The sequence below is a fragment of the Mustela lutreola genome, chromosome 10 (genome assembly GCF_030435805.1).
Source record: "Mustela lutreola isolate mMusLut2 chromosome 10, mMusLut2.pri, whole genome shotgun sequence".
NCBI lineage: Eukaryota > Metazoa > Chordata > Mammalia > Carnivora > Mustelidae > Mustela > Mustela lutreola.
This window is the reverse complement of record NC_081299.1, coordinates 47859421-47881456: the sequence shown is the minus strand read 5'-3', so window position 1 is coordinate 47881456 and position 22036 is coordinate 47859421. Positions and strand designations below refer to the sequence as shown.

General features: G+C 41.1%; 1 protein-coding gene across 15 annotated transcripts in view; it reads right to left on the bottom strand.

Moving 5' to 3' along the window:
• Positions 1–22036, bottom strand: part of FGGY (FGGY carbohydrate kinase domain containing) — a 412410-nt gene that overhangs the window by 358895 nt on the left and 31479 nt on the right. For all 15 annotated transcript variants that reach the window (XR_009345297.1, XM_059137206.1, XM_059137204.1 and 12 more), the window contains 2 exons: positions 18124–18235; positions 11643–11794 (listed from right to left, as the gene is read on the bottom strand). Coding sequence is in view for 14 of the 15 variants with exons in the window: in XM_059137206.1 (XP_058993189.1) it covers positions 11643–11794; positions 18124–18235 (264 nt within the window). In the remaining variant the exon portion in view is untranslated. The remainder of the gene's footprint in view (positions 1–11642; positions 11795–18123; positions 18236–22036) is intronic.

Sequence of the window (22036 nt, the reverse complement as noted above, 5' to 3'; positions counted from 1 at the left end):
TCTTGCCTCTCTGGTTACACTAAAAAATGTCTGGATGTAGCTGACATCCTTGCACAGTGGTCAGGAAGGCAGCAGCAGAAGTGCTGGGCACATGGGACTTCCTGGTACAGCCATACATGTGGCTCTGACTAGGCAATGTGAATTCATTTAACAGGTATTTACTGAGGATAATTTTAATGCCAATCACTGTGTTTGGCTCTGGAGAGACAACTGCCAAGTATGGATAGAGAGATTTAGTCCCTGCTCTTACTGAGCTAAAAACCCATCAACCCAAAGGAGAAGGAACTTGGTTTAATGGGGGGTGGGGGGAGAGAACAAGACCTGATTTAGGTTCATGAGAAGGTTCATGAGAACCTTCACTGAAGATCCAATTTTAATCCCTGTAGACAGTCACTTCATTTCTTTGAGCCTTGTGTATTCACCTGTAAAATGTGGCAAATAGTAATATTTATCCCACAAGACTACGTCATAGATCAAATAAAGAAAATATACATCAAAGTCTGCCATAAGCCATAAAGTAAAATACAAAATATAGTACAATAATAGCTACCATTTATTAGATGTTACTAGTTATCTGACCAAGTCCTTTAATGACAGGGGGAGGGGTCTCCTTTTTAAAATTACTTTGTTGGGACTATAAAACTAAAAGAATACCATACATACTTGGCACAAATCAAATATGCAAATGCAAGGATGATGAGGAAAGGACTCGCTGTCCAGGTAAATGAAGGCACCAGCCTCAACACTCCGTATATTTAGTTACAAGCCCAGTTCTTGGGCAGACCCTTCCCCCTCCCCCCTGCAAGAGAGAAAATTCACAAAAGATGCCCTGGCAAAAGCTGACGACACGGTCCACACTGCTCAAAGGCTAGGAGGAATCTGGTCCGAAGGTAACAGGGCCCCTGGTATTAACATTCAAAGAGAGGCTGTTGGATTCCATATGTTCACCTCAGAGTCTCTCTCACAGGGTAGAGGGAGCAGCTTCGAGGGTTGAGCTCCTCAATACATAGAGCCACGGAAGAGAGGCCAGGAGTTACTGCCTCCATCTGGGGCCTTCACTGCCCACACAAAACAAGCCAGGACTCAAAGTAACAGGACTGCAGCCAAGGGGTGGCTCTGGGTAGAAAGGAGTGGGAATACTCCAAACTTCTTTCCACAATGGGGAAGAGAAAAGGAACTTATACATGGTGTGCAGGAGATATGTACTTTAGAACGGAACTATTGGTCAGTTGTATACAACAATTAAAAATGGCATAAATAGTGATTTGGAAAATTCAGCCACCTGTTCATCCATCCATCGGTTAAAATATCCACTGAGTGGTTAGTGTTAGATGCGAAGCAGTGCCCTAGACATGAGGGACACAGAGATAAATGAGGCACATGTAGTGCAATAAATTCCAAGGTAGAGGTAAGGGGGGGAATGCCATGATGGACAGAGGGCAAGAGCCTCATCAACCCCCGATGGAGAAAGTCAAGGAAGGCTTCCTGGAGTCTTGAAGAATTAATACAAGTTTTCCCAAGTGAAGGATGAAATCGTAAGTTTGCCACAAAGGAAAAACCTAAGCGAAGACTCAGAGGTGTGGGAGAATGTGAGTACGGCATTGCTAAAGTCCCTGACCGAGAAGCTCCCCGTCTGGAAAAGCTTTCCACTTCTCTAAGCATTTTGTTATAGGAAAAGTAATGATGGATTCCTTGAACAAATTCCCAAAGCCTGGGTCTCCAATCCAAACGCCTAGAGGGTAGTGCTGGGAAAGGAAATGAGCAGAGTAAGCTGGGTGGGGGGACACTCGCCCCTCCTAAAGGGGGCAGCCCCTGCTCAGCACCAGCCAATTCCTTCCACATGGGAATGTGGGCCCCCGACTGCCAAATCCTTTTGTTATTTCTTCTAAAGAAGCAGAAAATGTGGATTTTTACGTGAAGTTTCTTAGTTTTTAATTGTTGAAAACTAATTAAAAAAAAAAAAAGTTGTTGGGGTGTGTGGATGTGTGTGTGTGTGTGTGTGTGTGTGTGTGTTTCCAAGCACAGGATAGGTCAAACAAAACGCATCTGGGGTCCAGATTTAGCCTGTGGACTGCCAGGCGGCAGCCCTCATGTGTCGCAAGAAATGAGCACTATTTGAGTGCAGCCAGTAGGGCCGGTGGAGGCCGACAGGATTTGGTGAGAATCCTTGCGCCACCCCCATTAGCTGTGTAGCTTTGCAGAAGTTATTTAAGCCCTCTGGATCTTGTTTCCCTCATCTGTATAATGGGATAATAATACTGTGTTGGTGCTTTTAAGGAAAACAAGCCCAAGTAGAAAAAAAAAAAAAATCCTATGCTAAATAATGAACTAGTATAAACCCGAAAAGTTAGCTAGGACTACAAGATCTTTTTTTTTTTTTTTTCATGAAAAATTACCAAGAAGTAATAAAAGCATGAGCACTATGTTATAAGAGAAGCAAACTCTTCCAACCACAGATACTGTACCCCATTAGTAACGTTTTTTGTACACATAGCCAGTTTTTTTCTATACTGATAACTTTTTAAAGATTTTATTTATTTGAGAGAGGGAGCACACATGCACGAGTAGGAGGGAGGGGCAGAAGCAGAGGAAGAACCAGACTTTCCCCTAAGCCGGGAGTCCAACTCCAGGTTCCCTCCCAGGACCCCTGCATCATGATCTGAGCTGAAGGCAGACACTTTACAGACTGAGCCACCCAGACATCCCTCTATACTGATAATTTCTTAAAACAAAAGTATCCATAAAACTGCATGTTCACTTTTATAATTTTTCCTTTTAACATTATAATGTAAACTTTGTTGTCATCATCCAAATGTTTATTACCTAACCAGTACTATCCAGAGTGATTCTAAGTCATAAACCAGAGATCACGTCACACTTACCATTAAAATCCACTGACCCTTTCCCTTCTATTAGAATAAAATCCAAATTCCTGCCCATGGCCTCAAGGCCATGTAGGAGATGGTCCCTACCCACTGTTCCAACCCACTTCCCACTACTCTGCCTTGCTCACAGCCTCAGCCCTGCTGACCTCCTCTGCTGATCTCACAGGTACTTTCCTCCCCTCATGAATGTGCTGCCCTTTCTCGCTGAAATCATCATCATTCAGGTCAAAATAAAACCTCCCAAGAAAGAACACATCAGCCATGCCAAATCTGTTCATCTGTATTTTTCCTTCAAAGCATTTTCCAGAAAATAGAATCACTGTGTGTGTGTGTGTGTGTGTGTGTGTGTATGTCTTTGTCTATTTTCTGCCTCTCTGTACTAGAATCTTAGTTCTCAGAAGTACCCAGGACCCTCATCTGTCTTGCTTACTTTGGAATCTCTAATGCCCAAGACAGTGCCTATCGCATAGGAGAAAATAAACAACATTAGTTAAAGGGGGGAAAAAAATGAACCCACCACCCATTGTTCCTGGCCTCAGATCCTCCTAAAGTTATCACTTACAAATTTCTTCCCCGAACTAATTTATCCAAACCCTGCAAGGCAAGCACTTGAAGATGGCGGGAGGGAAAAATGGTGACAAGCCCAGATTTTAGATCTGAAATGCCAAGGTTCCAATCCCAGCCTTGTCACTTATTAGCTGAGTCACCTTGGGCAAGCCTCTTAACATCTCTGAGCCTGTTTTACCATCTAATACTTACTTCATAGGGTAGAAGTAAGGATTAGAGGAGTTTAACAGATAAAATGCTCGGTAAAGTACTAGATAATTAGCATGATACATGCTTTAGCCACTGTTTATATCTGTTCCCTCACTCTGATCCGATTGCTCAGGTGAGCTGTATCTTTCTTCTCCCCTCACACTATAATCTCCTGAAGGCAAAGACCACTTCTGGGTCCCTGCAGTGGATTAGAGGCCCTCACAGGACGGGGATGGGCGTGGAGCTACGGTGGGGCTCCCCGTGTAGGCTGGCTCACCCAGTACGAGGCTGTATGTCATTTAATGTTTCTGAGTTTCAGTTTTCTTACCACAAAAAGAGATCACGTCGATCTCATAAGACAGGTGTGAAGATTCAATACAATAATCTTTGTGAAATAAAATAATGCTGAGGCTGGAGGCAATGGTGAATTTCAGAGGCAACAGCAGAAGGTATTATGTGAATCTGCTTCCAAGTTCAAAGCCGGCTGCCTTGTGATATAGGAATTACACATAGGATGTGGATGATTCACATACAGGAATGACTCTGAAAATACGTTTTGTACTATTGTACTGGATATTTTCTATGATTGCCTCTGACAACCTCATGATGGTTTTTAGAAACTATCCTTAGTTATTAGTCAAACGGGAAAAATACCACTCGTTACAGCCAACTGTGTGAAATAAGATATTCTAATGTTTAAAATTCTCTCAGTTCGTGATAGGAATTACTGACATGCCCATCAGTAGAACACATTTTTTTTTTTACGATTTTATTTATTTATTCGACAGAGAGAGAGCGGTCACAAGCAGGCAGAGAGGCAGGCAGAGGCAGGGCGGGGTGTGGGGGGGGAGCAGGCTCCCCGCCGAGCAGAGAGCCCCGATGCAGGGCTCAATTCCAGGACTCCGAGATCATGACCCGTGCTGAAGGCAGAGGCTCAACCCACTGAGCCACCCAGGTGCCCACAAATATTTTTTAAACACAACGGAAGTGAAGATGTAACTGCTATCTGAGTATCTACTTTTGCATAAAGGGCTTTACAAATATCTGACTCAATTATAACATTTCCACAAGGCTGACACTGCTCTTCTCATTTTACAGCTAAACGCTGAGATGCAGAGAGGTTGACTTAGTTTGTCTGAGGCCCCAGGATAGGTAAATGGCAGAGAGTGATTTAAATGCAAGTGAATCTGGCTTCAAATCCTGCACTTCACTTCTGTTACAGAACTGTGATTTATCCCCCAAATTTCCCCAATATCTTTTATCAGCTCTGCTGCAAAGGTCAGATGAATGTGGGTGGACAATAATAGCCCTATACATGCAGTTTAAAGCCAGAATCACTAAAGAGAAAGACCGCAGTCCCCACCATAACTGCCATTAAAAATGAAATGGTATATTTCAAAGAAAGGAAATTAACATTATCTTCCACAAAGTTTGAAACAAAAAGAAATCAAAGATAAAATAATAGGTATTATTATATAGTCAAGAAGAAGGAAAGAATGAGGCCAAACAAGGAATAAAAATGAGCTGGGACAAGCCTCTTACTTCACAGGACTAGAACCAGGCTTTCCTGACCTCTAATGGAGTTGTTTTGTTTTTTTCCATAGTTCCTCACAAAGAGCACTCTACTCACACCTTCCACAGCTAACAGGAAGCTATCAAATTACCTCTCTACGCATCCCGACTCCCTTCAAAAAATCTATATATACAGGAAAAGGCACATTAGAACCAGAGAATCATTTCTTCATTTTCCCAGTACACTATCAGGGCAACAGAGCAGAGAGGCATGAACTGGGGAAAAATGGGAGGGGCCAACAGAGCATCTAAACCCATCAACAAAATCCTCTGACATTCCAGCCCATTGGTTCTAGTTAGAAATGAACAATGAAAATCTCAAACTATGAAATGATTAGCTTTCTGCTCTGCTGACAATGGCAAAAAGAGGAAATGAGTTAAAAGTCGGATTGGAAGATCTCCACACAGCCCCTACACACCAGTTAATTATCTTCCATTAACACTGAGCTGTCAGGATCTGCATCAGCCCTTAACTCTCTTGACCTTCCCCAGTCTGCACCTTGTTACCCTGCAATGTTTCATGTTTATAAAGATAGGAGACTCCAGCTGTTCCAGCCTGACAGAACTTAATTTACATTTGGCCTTCATTAAGATGAGAGTCAGAATCATTGAGACCAAATGGAAAAGCCAGACTGCTGGGGGTTATGAAAAATTCAAATGGCATTTTTCCTTTTATCTGACAATTCTTATTAAGGAGACATACATCAACCTGAAACACACAAACTTTAAATGTAAAGGACATGATTAAAATTCCACATTGCAAAACCAGGACCCGCGTGACTTTGCCCAAGAGATGCGGTGGTCCTAGTCTATCACCTGGGTCTTCTGGGACGGCTGAACTCCTGATTCTGCCTGACTCTCCATGTCATCAGATTCCAGGACAAGGAGTCCACGAATGACAGCAGTACTAACGTGAGTGGTCAGCTCTAACTCTGCCATCTTGCTTGCTCCTAATAGCCAATCAACCTCCACGTCCTGCTGATAGTATTCCCTAAAAATTCTAGAACCTATCTCTTCTCCACCCCACAGTACCTACTTCAAGCCTCATGCCTTCTCACCTAGGGGAATACAAAAAGCCCCCTTACTGAGTCCCTCAAATTATTCAAAACTACTACAAATTATTCAAAGACTACCTACTATATACCAGGCATTTTATTAGAGTTGGGAGATAGCCATGAATAAAACAGATAGGCTCTCCATGCCCCCCATGGATTACAAGTGTTGGAAGATCCATGCACCATGCAAATCATCCTTACAAAAGGATACATCACTACAACTTATGAAAGATACAGTGAAGTAATAAGAATGCAATAGAAAGAGTTCTCTAATTTATTGGAGGGTCAGGCAAGGCTTTTCTGAAGACATAACAATAAAGCTGAAACTTGAATAATTAGTTAGGATCGGCACTGAGTAGAGGGAAGAATATTCAGGGTCAGAAGGCACAGCATCACATCACCAAGACCAAGGGATCAGCAAACTTTTCTGTAACCATCCAGAGTCAGTATTTGCAGCCTTGTAGGCACACAGTCTATATCGCAACTACTGAGCTCTGTCATTGTGATGCAAAAGCAACCACAGACAACACATAAATGAATGAGTGTGGCTGTGTTTCAGGAAAACTTTGTGTCCCTGCAACTCTGAATTTCACATAATTTTCACAAGTCACAAACTATTTTTCTCTTTTTGAATCTTTTTTCCACCATTGGAAGTGAAACTCATTCTTTGCTCCCAAAGCATTCAAAACAAGCAGCAGGCCAGATGCAGCCAGCCCCTAGTCAAGACAGAGGTGGCAGAGCAGAGCATGTCTGAGACACCCTGACTGAGTCCCGGTAGAGAGACTGAGCAAGGTGAGGGGCACACAGTAAGCAGAAAGGGAAAGTGAAAATGACATCACAAACCATCTTCTGCGCCGTGTTACAAATTTAGGAATTTATCCTATGAGCAAAGCCAAGCCAACAAAGCGCTATAATCAGGAAACTATGAAAACCAGTTCTTAACTCACACACACACACACACATTTCCTCACCCCTAATCCAGTCTCTTCATCCCTGTCAAAGGTACTGAAGACATTTCCTTCCCCTTACTTAAAAACCTTCTATCACCAAATAAGGCAGACTACTTACCTGGCCTCAGCTCCTACTAACTTCAGAGAAGCAAGCATTCAGGGCTCTCAGCCCAGGACCTATGTACCTTACCAAAAATGAGCCATAGTCCTTCTCTAGCATTTCCTCCCTGTCTTCTCTAATAGGAAAAACCTCCACTCCTAACTTGAGACTCATCTTCAAGAACACCTCTCAGAAGCAAATTATGATCTCTGGAAGCAAATTATGCTCTCTAGAAACACTTTGCATATTCCTTTATCAAGGTGCTTAGAACATCTTCTAACAGTTCTGGTTCCATGTCTCTTTCCTCCACCCAACACCCACCCACCCCCACCTTTGCTTCCCCACCACTGCCCCAGAGGACACTGGGCCCCTTAAGGGTAAGCCTGAGTCCTCTTTGTGCTTGTGACCCCAGTACCTGTGACACTGCTGGGTCCTAGCAGAGCCTCCATTAATATTTGGTGAATTAAAGAGTTAATAGGGGAGTAAACAAATGACAGCCCATGAGCTTAGCAGAGTCACACTTCTGACTTTGATGTGCTGTTAAACTCTTTGAAAGCTACCTTTCTGGCTCCCAGTCTCCCACTGCCCCATTCAAAAGAAGGTACTATATCCTGATTCTCCACCAATGTATGCTCTTCAAGATATAAAGGGCAGAACACTTTTTCATGTGTCTGTTAGCCATTTTTATGTCTTCATTGGAGAAGTGTCTGTTCATGACTTCTGCCCATTTTTTGACATGATTATCTGTTTTGTGTATGCTGAGTTTGAGAAGTTCTTTATAGATCCTGGATATCAGCCCTTTATCTGTAGTGTCATTTGTGAATATCTTCTCCCCATTCCGTGGGTTGGCTCTTTGTTTTGTTGACTGTTTCCTTTGCTGTGCAGAAGCTTTTGATCTTAATGAAGTCCCAAAAATTCATTTTTGCTTTTCTTTCCTTTGCCTTTGGAGACATATCTTGAAAGAAGTTGCTGTGGCTAATGTCGAAGAGGTTACTGCCTATGTTCTCCTCTATGATTCTAATGGATTCCTGCCTCATGTTGAGGTCTTTTATCCATTTCGAGTTTATATTTGTGTATGGTGTAAGAGAATGGTTGAGTTTCATTCTTCTACACATAGCTGTCCAATTTTCCCAGCACCATTTGTTGAAGAGACTTTTTTCCACTGTATATTTTTTTCTGCTTTGTCAAAGATTATTTGACCCTAGAGTTAACACATGAAACAATGTTCATCATCACTAGCCATCAGGGAGATTCAAATTAAAACCACATTGAGATACCACCTTACACCAGTCAGAATGGCCAAAATTAGCAAGACGGTAAACAACATGTGTTGGAGAGGATGTGAAGAAAGGGGAACCCTCTTACACTGTTGGTGGGAATGCAAGTTGGTGCAGCCACTTTGGAAAACAGTGTAGAGATTCCTTAAGAAATTAAAAATAGAGCTTCCCTAAGACCCTGCAGTTGCACTACTGGGTATTTACCCCAGACATACAGATGTAGTGAAAAGAAGGGCCATCTGTACCCCAATGTTCAGAGCAGCAACGGCCACAGTTGCCAAACTGTGGAAAGAACCAAGATGCCCTTCAACGGACGAATGGATAAGGAAGATGTGGTCCATATACACTATGGAGTATTATGCCTCCATCAGAAACGATGAATACCCAACTTTTGTCTCAACATGGACGGGACTGGAAGAGATTATGCTGAGTGAAATAAGTCAAGCAGAGAGAGTCAATTATCATATGGTTTCACTTATTTGTGGAGCATAAGAAATAACACGGAGGACATGGGAAGATGGAAAGGAGAAGAGAGTTGGGGGAAATTGGAGGGGGAAACGAACCATGAGAGACTCTGGACTCTGAAAAACAATCTAAGGTTTTTGGAGGGGCAGAGGGTGGGAGGTTGGGTAAGCCTGGTGGTGGGTATTATGGAGGGCACATAGTGCATGGAACACTGGGTGTGGTACATAAACAATGAATTCTGGAACACTGAAAAGAAATTTAAAAAATAAATTAAAAAAAAAAAAAAGATATAAAGGGTAGAGCTTCTAGAACTAGAAGTGGTTCTATAAGTCTGTGGGCCAGCCACATCAGCATCGCCTCAGACCTTGTCAGAAATGCCAATTCTCAGTCCCTATTCCAGGACTACTAAATCAGAAATCTACAATTTAACAAGATTCCCCAGGTGATTCATTTACACCTTAAAGTTAGAAAAGGGTCATAAGCCATCTGGGTTTTAAGGAGAAAATGCTAAAACTGGTATTAGCAATATCTTTTATTTTGAATTTGCAATCATGATAAAATCAAAGAAATTCTCAGCATGGATTCCTGTACCAGCTTACCAAAAATAAATAAATAAATAAATAATAAATTTAAGAAATTTTAAAAACAGATTAGAGGCTCAACCATCAGGTAGTTAAATACACGATGAGATAATGTTTCAGGCCTTTCTCAGAAAGCTCTGAAATGGAACTGATTAGTTAGATGGATGGATGGTCAGTCTCAGGAGGCCATAGTCACGAACACCATGCACTCTAGAACCTAATTGTTTTCTGTGTGCTTTCATTAGGGCAGTTTGATCTCAAGCACACAGTACTGAGCCTCCAGAGAGGCTTGCACCAGATGTGTCATCAGACCTCCTGGGATATACAGTCCAAAGCAGGCCATGAAGCAGGCGCCCAGTAAGGCCCTGATGATGTATGTACCAGTGGCCACCTGCCTGACCCTCATCCCTTAATTCAGTACAGCTCTTTCTTACTTGAGGCCAAGAAGGGGGTGATGTATCCAACCATCTATTTCCTTGCACCATGTTTAGGCTGGTTTAAAAACACCACTGCCCCTGTTCCTGGTCCTATCCTAAGCAACATAGGCTTTTAAAGAGGGATTTCAGAGCAGAATGATATGATGGGGTGAGCTGGGGTTTGGAGGCCAGCAGACATGGGTTTAAATTCTGGCTCTATCCTCTGTTTAGGAAAATCATACTGCTCTCTCTGGCAGCCTCAGTTTCCCATGCTTTCCCATGTCAGAGCTTGCTAAGGCTAAGCTGAGCTTGCTAAGGCTACATCAATTAATGCCTACAGAATGCAAAGCAGAGGGTGGGGCCAGTGTGGAGTAGTTCTGTATTCTGATTGGTATTTCAGAATATACTGATATCAGGTTTTCAAACTGGTCCAGACCAGCTCTCTCACTTCATAGATGGAAAAAATGAGGCCTGGGATGAGAACTCCTTTGCTCAAAGTCACACAAGGTGGTGCCAGTAGAGTCGAAACCCCTGACTCCTAAAATGCTCTGTTTTCAAACTCTTAATAAATATAGAATCTTTTTGGCAAATTAAAGCTTACACAACAGCTCGATATGCTAAATAAGAACCCATAGCTCCCTTGATTACTGATGCCCTCTCTGCTTCCATCTCTTCTGCTCCCGGTGGCAATCCAGGGACATGTTCTCAACACCCTTACGCTCACCCACCCCCAAACACATTTTGAGTAATCGAAGACTCAGCCCACCTGAAACCCCAGAGCCAGTAAATGAACCATTCCTGATCTTACTCATTAGATGGATCCTCACCTCACCAGACCACTGAGGGATTTTCAAGTCCCTGAGGTTCCTAGAGGACATGAACTTTCTCGCACATCCATCCCTACCAGGCACCATGGAGTTGACATTGCCGTTATCTACACTTCATAACAGAACCGAACACCGTATCTTTCAAGGACATGGAAACTCAAGTTCACGTGACATGAGAAACCCCAACATGCCACCAAGGTCAGATTAATCCTCGGAGGATACAAGTACACAGAGAAAGAAGGTTCTGGTCAAAAGATGTGAACTTAAAGCCCAGATCTGCCACCTTCTCTCTGGAATGGTCATCAGCCTCTCGTAACTCCAGGAGAGTCCTAGATAGTAAGAGAATAGATTTTGGAGTCGGCCAGTCTCAGATTCCAACCCTGGCTCTGCCACGTACTTACTATGTCATTTTGGGTGAGTTGGTTCATCTCTAAGAGTTTTAGTTTTCTTGTCTACAGACAACCCTCACACCCTCAAAAGAAGAGAACAACCAACCCTTAATTTCGTAAGGCGGCTGCTAGGATTCAAAGAGATAATCTGTGTCAAACACTTATCACCATGCCTGCCTACGGTTAGCATCTAAAAACAGGAATGATTTAACTGCAACCTAATCAATAAATTGGGATCAACCTTCCTCAGAGAGGTGCTGGGAAAAATCAAGCGTAACAGACTTTAGCACGGCGCCTGGTACAGAGGGGTTCTCAATAAATGGCATCCCCAGCTGCGATGAGCACGCTCGCTCCACCCTCGGCGCTCACCTCTTTGAGCCACAGAAGCTTCGGGGCCTGCATCTCCACGGACATGATGCCGCCAACAAACTGCAGGACGCTGTGCTTGGTCTCGTTGATCCTGCGGACCTGACTGACCGCCCGGTGGTCCAGCCACATGATGATGTTTCGGTGGGCATCCCCTAGCAGAAATGAGAGGAGGGGGACACACGCATAATCTTAGCCTTCTAATTCACTTCCTGAATCCCAAGGGCACCAACCTGCACAGCTACCATAATTCCACACGTCAACCACAGCAAGGGAGAGGGCCACCACTAACACAAGCCAGTACACTTCACCCAGACCCTGGATTTCCCTTCCAGACATGTGTCTGTCCTTTGAAGTGTCACCTGGGGTTAAATGTCGACACTAAAACCCATTGAGATCTACCAATTAATTAGATTCTCATTCATTCTCTCCCAACTTCTTCCCCTCCTTTCCTAGCCCTTCTGTTCCAGAAAACCTTTTCTGGGTCTATATTCAGGAAAAGAGCCTATGAAGTAAGCCTAAAACAATATGTTGGCTTTTTTTTTTTAAGATTTTATTTATTTATTTGACAGAGATCACAAGTAGGCAGAGAGGCAAGCAGAGAGAGAGAGAGGAGGAAGCAGGCTGCCGCTAAGCAGAGAGCCCGATGCAGGGCTCGATTCCAGGACCCTGGGATCATGAACCAAGCCAAAGGCAGAGGCTTAACCCACTGAGCCACCCAGGAGCTCCCAATACATTGTGCTTGGACAGACACATCAACAGAATAATATATCCAATATAACACACCGACTACCTCTATACAATGGCTTTTATCTGCTTATAGTTCCACTACTTCTAGTCATTTTGATTGAGATTAGTTAACTTAGGTGTTTTAATCTCCTCTCTCGGTTTGGTGGAGTAGGAAGCAATGGAATTTTTTTCAGTTTGGGGATCAGGCAGACCTCATGGGGAACGTGCACTATTTCAGTTTCAGGTGGAGATAGAGTGAAAGAGTCTTTAAGTTTTTCTTAGCCTAAGTGTCCTTACCTATAAGACAGGGATAACACCTAAGAGCATATAAGGGTTAATTGAGATTTTTCTGTTCACCAAACAAGACAATGCACATAAAGGCAAGTACCTATCACATAGTAGGTTCTAAAGAAGATGAAGAAAGAAGAAACAGAATTTAAAACCAGGTGGAAAAGCAGCATAGGCAGGCACCTCACATCCTTCTGCTACAATCCTGCAGCCCATATGGGAACGAACTGTCCCCTTCTCCCTTCCATGGCCGCGATTAATTCCTCACATACTAATGGGCAAGCCAATATTCTTTTTACAGTTCTCTGCTTCCTCAGATGGCAAAATGCAGAGAGCAGCAATGACTAAACTGGGAGATAATAAAGGGGAAAGATAAAAGGGCCCCAACAGTAATCGAACCAGGCATTTCACACATTATTTTGCAATTGGAGAATAGCCGCAGCAATTCTGTCTTTGCTAATAACAAATATTTATAAAGCTGTGTGTGTGTGTGTGTGTGTGTGTGTCTGTGTGTCCCCCAAATGTTTTATATGGATCATCTCATTTAATCCTCAAAACAACTCTCTGATCTAGGTCATTTTCCATGATAAACGGATTCTGAGATTTAAGATATGCCTCCTATCTCACAGCTTGGAAAAGCATACAGCATGCTTTGAAACAGATCTGTGCAGAGAACAGATAAATAAATTGGTACAACAAACTTAAACTCAAGCTACACAGATCAACATGAATAATGATACCAACTGGGATATTTTTAAACACCATATATACTGTTTGTTGTTGCGGGTATACACATGTGTTGGGAAAGCACAGAAACGATGTGTTTGCGAACACCCACTACAGCCGCATGGTCACCAGCCAGGCAGAGGGGGAGGGCAGGAGCTGAAGCTTCAAGTAATTCTCCTTTAAAAAATGTCTGTGCAAAGAAGGCAAATTTTCACCGGTTATCCTCAGTAGCGGGTACATAGGGGGCTGAGGATTTTATTTTCCTTACTTTGCCATGTCTCTGAAAAAAAAAGAATCTTTAAAACTGAAAGAAAAAAAAGCCAACCTAAGAAAATATGGAAGTCAGGTGATCAGCACTATGATAAGAGAAGGACTCAGTCTCTGCTTTGCCTGCGGGTGGGGGGGATAGACTGTTCAGACCCACAGAAGCTCCTCACTACAGTAATACTTTGAAAATAAGAGGAAGTATCTGAAACCTTCCAGAAACACATCTAAGATCTGTTTTGTTTTGTTTGTTAAAAATTTTTTTTAAGATTTTGTTTATTTGAGAGTGAGCAAGAGAGAGAGAGCACAAGTTGGGGGAGGGGAGCCGTGGAAGAGGAAGAAGCAGGCTCTATGCTGAGCAAGGAGCCTGATGTGGGACTCATCCCAGGAACCTGGGATAGTGACCTGAGCCAAAGGCAGACGCTTAACCGACTGAGCCACCCAGGCACCCCTAAGATTTGTTTTTAAATAGCTGAGTGATTACACTGTATAGTATCACTGCTTTAAGTTTTGGTTCTCAACCCTTCTTGTACATTAGAAGCACCCAGGATAGTTTTAAAAACAAAATGATGTCCAAGTCTCATTCCAGAAACATCATGGAATCAGACTGTGGGTATGTGGGCACACACACACACATGCACACACACATACACATGCATGTGCGTGTGTGTGTTAAGGGGGACAATGTCGGGGCACCTGGATGGTGCAGTTGGTTAAGCGTCTGACTCTTGGGTTCAGTTCAGGTCATGATCGCAGGGTTATGGGATCAAGTCCTACTGCGAGCTCCACATTCAGCAAAGGGTCTGCTGAAGATTCTCTCTCCCTCTCCCTCTCCCCTCCGCATGCTCTCGCACGCTCTCTCTCTCTCTCTCTCAAATAAATAACTCTTTAAAAAAATGGGGGGCCAATGTCAATATTGCTTCTTAAATATCATAAATGCAACTGCAGCTGCTTCAAGACGTCTGTCACCTGTTGCTGAACTTTCAACTGGAATGCCTTTCAACTGGCAGCTCCTACTGCCTCGACAGGAAGAGGCTCCCAGAACAAACACAAAACCACACAATGCAGTTGTGAGAATCAAGTAGCTTATTACATATATTGGAAGATTATTGATTCATGATTCACACTGTGGACAAAAACAGGAAGTTAATCATTTTTCAGCTCTTACAGAAAATCACAAAGAAAGGATTCCACTGAAAGCTTGTTTAAGTACTCACTGAGCACTTGTCATGTGCCAGGCACAGTGCTGGGTGCTAGGATGCTGCCAAGAATATGTCACAGTCCTCCATGCACAGAGCTTGTGGCTGCCTGGGAAAAGCCAGTCTGTCAGGCATGTCAACAGTCAGAACAGAAGTGGGACATGGAGCACAGAGGAGGCTGTACACAGCTGAGCCCCAGGCTGCACAGAGAGCTTTCAAAAGGCACAGAAGCTTTCCATTTGGTTCTGAAAACGACGGGCCACTGGTTAGCCAGTGGTGAAGAGAGGACAAGGAAGCAGGCTCTGACACAAGACAGTAAGCATGTGAAACAAAGCACCGGCCTTAGAAAGTGTCATGTTTTCAGAGAATTAGAAGCAAGGGCTAGAGCGGAATTTGGGTTATACAATCCGTGGACCCACGGGCAAGACTTTTCATCCATGTAGTCACTCTGTTAACATTCTGCATATCTCACAGGAGGTGTGCCAAGCATGCTTGTGGGAAAGCACTATGAATTAGCAAAAACATCTCAGTATTAGGTTTCCACTGCAGAGTAACCTAAGTGGTAATTCCCTTCCCGGCCCTGAATTACCACCCTTGCTGCTTCTTGTTCCCAAGAGCTCCTGCGGCTGGGATGACTCAAACAGAGCTGTGCTGGGAGTTAGGGGGAGCAGGCAGCCCTGACACCACAGTCCAACCTGGTGGCTCTCTGATCTTCAAAGGAAGGAAGATCAAACAAGAAAAAGCTAAAATGAGAATAGTTTATCATGGAGTAATGATTACTGTTCTTAAACAACTGTACTTAATTTATTTAGGGTTTTTTCCCTTTTCTTTTTCCTTTTTTTGTTTTTGTCTTTTATTTTTTTGTTTTTGTTACCATCTTTACATTTTTGCCTGTGTTGGGAGTTTTCCTTTAATGGTAATGGTTAATTTCCTGATCCCACTGCCTACTCCTCACAATTACTCCAGTTAACCAAGAGGTGTTCACTACCACACAGGTGTAAGAAGCCTTGAAACAGCCTTTGAGTCACCTTTAAAATTAAAATCTCATTTTCTAGCACAAGATAATCCATTTCAGATAAAATCTAACAGGTTCTAATAGAACCTGTTGAAAGGCAAGAAGCTGGTAAGGGGCATCTGACACTGGACGCATTTGATGAATGGGTACACTTTAACCTTTTGGGTGGAATAAAATTATTTCAACACTTATAATTAGGGTTGCAACCTAACTACCCTGTTAATAGAAAGCCTGTTAACAGGAGGCAATTCCACCTACACCAAGAAAAAGATGGCACCCAGAGAGGGTGCATATGTAAGCAGGCTTAACAAGAAAGACTTCTCTTCCACTTGGAAGTGTTCTTGCTCCTGGTATCTTAGCTACCCATTTAGCAGCAGCCAGTGATTCTCCACATACCAGAACGATGGAAGAAACTCTGACAATGCTGATGATACCGAGCTCTCTCCACAAGCCAAGTGAATACAAATCTTGGGGGTAGGCCTCATGATTTGGGGATTTTAAAAGATCTAGGGTTAATTTTAATATAAAGCCAGAAATAAAAACCATGCATTTTAGCAGATCAGAGATTAGCATCCTTGGAACGCAGGGCTGGTAACATCGAAAGTATCACCCCAAATGAGAATTCAACCAGCAGCATCCCTAAGAGACCATCGCCTGGTCGCTACTGAAAGGAACTCAATCGAGGAAATGCTGACAGCCTCCCAAGGGGCCAGCTCCGTGGCTGGCCGTAATCTCATAACTGGAGAGTGCGTGTTGCTGCTACGAGCTGAGGTCTACGAGTCCAGGCCCATTTCTTTGGTCTGTGCTTTCCGAAGTGGCCCAGACTAGAGCTGTTCTGCCCTCCTAGGCCAGAACAATGCCAGGGGAGCCAGCAATCAGCCACTAAGAACAGGAAACATTCATGTCTGTCTTTGACACCCCAACACTTAATGAGACAGGGTATGGCACACAGGAGGTACTAATAAATGTGGCCAAAAGGGGGAAACGTGTGTGTGTAGAAAGATGGGCACCATGACCACTATGTTCTAACCATTCATCCACCTGTGTACTTTTACCAGCACATGTAATTTACATAAATCACTATTCTATGAATTAGGTCCATAAAAGTCAGTGGGACACATTTTTTTTTAGGAATTCAGGATCGGATGGAAGAAATGCTTCTGAGCATTCAAATGTCAGGTTCTCTATCCTCAGAGCAAAGCTACAGTTCATTATTCCAATTCTTTCAGAAAATGTAGAGGGAAAGTGACTCACTCAAGGTGTTATATACAGCATCAATAGAGCTGAGATCTGGGACCTTCCTGACTCCAGTTCCAAGGTGTCCCAGAGTACCATGGTATCCACAGCTGGACTCTCAAACACAGGCTTGGCCTAAAACACATTTGCAATGGCCACCTCGGCAACACTTTGCTGGGGATGCCTAGAGCCACACTCAGATGAAACATGCAATTTCCAGTGTGCCGTGGTCTCCACCACTCCCAGATGTCTTCTGTTCACGAAAAGGTTAAAAACTGGTTGAAATTTATCTCCACACATGCGCTATTGTTTTTGTTTGTTTGTCCAAACCTGGTATACTTTACTCATTTTTGTTACCTATATGACCTTTATGGGCTTTTGGGTTTGCAACCTCAATGCTAGTGCTATTTGCTAAAATTTCCCAAGAGGGAAAGATCTTGACCCATGAGAAATTTCTGATGGCAAACCCAAGTGGCACATACATTTGAAACAGCTCATTACTGTACTCACAAGTCTCTATAAGGACAATATCATTAAATGGGAATGTCCTTTGGTTTGGTTACTGAAAGAGAGAGGACAATCTGTTTCCAGCTTCTGTGTGATGCATGGTCCTGTCTGCCTTATTCTATTTCCTTTAAATGGACTTGGCTCACCTGTTCAAATGCTGTATGATGCTACAGGACCATCATACACAAAGCAACTAAGGCACTGACACTACCTTCCCAGGAAACACCCAGACCACTTGCCCATTTCAAGGCTGCTTACTCTGAGCTAATGATCCCATGTCCTTCCTTCATTCTCCACTATGGCTTTTACACATTAGAGAGCCAAGTCTCTCCCTAATCCAGACCCCATGTCACCATTCCCACCAACTGTTCTCCAAGCATATAACCTCCAGGACATGATTCTGGCCTCTGTGCTCCATCACTGTATCTCATCCTTGGCAATAAGAGACACCTGACCTTGTGCTCCACCTGGGGCCCAGCCAATTTCCCACCACCAGGGAAAGAGAGTGGAATGGTCCTACCTTCATGGTTTACTGGCAAAGGACGAAACTGCTTATCCAAAACCACCAGAGAACACGTGGCATCAAACCCAAGCCCTCGGATTTGGTTTACATCAATCCCTTGTACAACTTGCTGTTTTAAAAACAAACAAACAAAAACATAAATTACAAACAGGCTTTTACAAGACTTAAAACAGTTATGACTAGAAAAAAAGGCAAATGGCTAAATTGAATAAATATTTACAACAGAAAATAGATAAAAGTTGAATATAAAATAACAGAAGATCCTATAAATTAATAAGACAAAGACAACCAATTTAATTGGAAATCAAGCAAAGGACATGGCAAGTCACTTCATAAAATAAAAAAAAAATAGTCAAAGAGCATATAAAAAGATTCCCAACTCCAGTTAAGTAAATTAATGCAAATACAACACACCAATCTCTGCCTTCCACATTGGCTAATATGTATAAAATTAACAGTATGCAGTTGTGGCAGACAGAAGGGGACCTTCTCTTACATTATTCTAACAGTGTAATAACTTGGCACAGACTTTGGAGAAGAACTTCAGAGTATTTAGTAAAAATAAAAACATGCATAACTTTTGCCCAGCCAACTCACTTCTAGGATCATACGTTAGTGATTTATTAGCATAAGTTACTATGTAGATTAAATTTAACTATAGCACTACTTAAGAATATATTTAAAATTTGGAAAAACTATTTTTATTAGAGTATGGTACATCTGCAAAATGGAATATTGTGCAGCCATTAAAAAGCGGTCGAGAAGTAACTCCTGAGTGTGGTACTCTGAAGGGGTGCAAATTTTTTTAGCAAAATAAAAATATTAAACTGGACAAAATCATCAAAAACAAACATCTGGGGGCTAGGGAACATGAATAAAACCACATTTATTTATTTATTCTTAAAAAAATCAAAGCATTTAATTTTTAAGGATTCATTCTTGAAAAAGCAAAATTGTATTTAAAACATTCACACAAATACAAAATAAAACAAAACAAAAAACTCTAGCACCAGATGGCTCCACGGGGGGGATTCTGTTAAGCACTCAAGGAAAAAATAATTCCATTCCTTCACAAACTCGTTTAGGATACAATGAAGGAGGGAACATTTTACAACAAATCCTACATGGCAAGCATTACTCACATACCAAAGCCAAACAAAGACATCAAAAGAAAAGAACAGTATCGGCCATATCTGACACGAAAACAGGTGTAAAAATCCTTAACAAAATATCAACTACAAAACATGTATTACATAATATGACCATGTAGGGTTATCCCAGGAATGCATGGTTGATTTTACATCCATAAATCAATCACTGTATTATACATATTAATAGAATAAAGTACAAATACCAAATGGTCATCTCAACAGATGCAGAAAGAGAAAAACAAAACGAATCAATAAACTCAGAGACAAGAGAACTTCTACAATCTGATAAAGACAATTACAAAAACCTACAGCTAACATTAAACTTCATGATAAAATGAATGATTCCCTCCTATATTATAAACAAAAATGTCTCTTTTACTTCCATTCAACCTGTAGTTAATGTTTCCAGCCAATGCAATAAAGCCAGAAAAGAAATTTAAAGCAAAGAGATTGGACAGAAAGAAGTTCAAACATCTTTTTTTGCAGAAAATATGATCTCATATGCAGAAAATCCTAAGGCATCTGCCAAAAAAAAAAAAAAAAAAAAAAAAGCTACTAGAAGTAATCAGTAAGTTTAGTAGGATCACAGGATACAAGATCTGCATATTAAAATTAATTATATTTCTGTATACAAGCAACTAACATGTCAAAACTCAATTAAGGAAATAATTCCATTCAGAATAGCATTAAAAAAAAAACCCTGAGGATGAATTTATCAAAAGAAGTTCATAACCAGTGCTCTGATAAGTATAAAACATTGCTACAAAAGCAGCTACAAATTAGAAAAATATGCTATATTCATGAAATGGAAAATTCAACCTTGTGAAAATGGCAATGTCCTCAAATTAATCTACAGGTTCTACATAATCCCTACAAAAATTACAGCAGGCTTTTGGATATTTGGGTTTTTTTTTTAATATTGTTACAAATTGACAAGCTGCTCTTAACATTTATACAGAAATGTAAAGGATGAAGATGAGACTAAGCATTTTTGAAAAGAAAGAACAAAGCTGGAGAACTTAAGCTACCTGATTTCAACTTTATATAAAACTATTACTACTAAATCAGTGTGGCATTGGCATAGGATAAATTTACAGATTAAATGGAACAGAAGAGAAATATGAGAAATAAGCCCAAACATTTATGGTTAATGAATTTTTTATAAAGGTACCAAGACAATTCAATTTAATAATTGACTATTTTTATTTTTATTTATTATTTATTTATTTATTTATTAAAAATATTTTATTTGGGCACCTGAGTGGCTCAGTTGGTTCAGCGACTGACTACCTTGGCCTCAGATCATGATCCTGGAGTCCCAGGATCAAGCTCCCTGCTCGGTGGGGAGACTGGCAAAAGGACAGTCTCTTCAATAGCAGCACTGGAACAACTAAATGTCCACATGCAAGAAAAAAAACCAACTTATACTTCTAGACTTTTATCTCACACGCACACAAAAATTAATTCAAAATGTATCATATCTCCAAATGTAAAAAATAAAACTAAAAGACTTGGAGGTGAAAATTTTCTGACATAAGTTAGATAAAGATTTCTTTAAAAATAAGATTCATAAAAGAAAAAAAATGGATATATTTGACTTTATCAAAATTTTTAAATTTTGGTCTTCAAATGCAACCATAAGAAAATGGATAAGCTACAGATTGGAGAAAATATTTGCAATTCATATATCTGATAATAGATCTACATATAGAATCCATAAAGAACTCTTAGAACTGAAATAATAAGAGAAAAATAACCCAATTACAAAATTGACCAAATATTTAAATATACATATCACCCAATAAAACATACAAATGTCCAATAAGTACATAGAAATATACTCTACATCACTAGTTATTAAGAAATTGCAAACTAAATCACATTTGGAAAATACTGACAGTACGAAGTGTTAGAAAATTCAGAAGAAAGGGGAAGCCTCATACACTGCTGATGGAAATGGAAAATACAGCCACTTTGGGAAAACAGTTTGGCACTATTTAAATATAACTTATCATACCACCCAGCAATTTTACTTGAGCATTTACCCAAGAAAAATAAAAACATATGCCAACATAAACACTTGTATGTAAACAGATATAGCACATTATTTATAATACCCCCAAACTGAATACAAATCAAATGCCCGTCATAGTTTAATCAAAGGGCTAATCAGTGTGGTACACCCGTACAATGGAATAGTACTCAGCAAGAAAAAGGCACCAACTATTAAGTGCAACAACATGAATGAACCTTAAAAACATTATGCTTAATGAAAGAAGTCAGACACAAAAGAGTGCATGTTATAGGATTCCCTTTATATGAAATTTCTGAAAAAGATTAACTATAAAGACAAAAAGCAGATAAACAGTTACCTATGACTGGGGCTGGGGAATGACCAGAAACAGCCACAAAGGAATTTTTTTAAAGTAGCAGAAGCATTCTAAAATGTGATTATGGTAATCATTGTATGAACGTGTAAACTCAATAATATCACTGAATTATATACTTAAATGGAGGGATTTTATGGTATGTAAATTATACCTCCAAAGTTATGTATTTTTAAGAGGTTCAGCTAAAGATGAAACGAAGACATCCATGACATGTTAGTAAAGTTAAAAAAAATACAGATCTTCCTCCACTTTGGATGTGGTTACATCGGATAAACCCATCATAAGCTGAAAATAGCTTTAAGTCAAACATCATAGCTTTGCCTAGCCTACCTTAAATGTGCTCAAAACACCTCCATTAGCTTCAGTTGG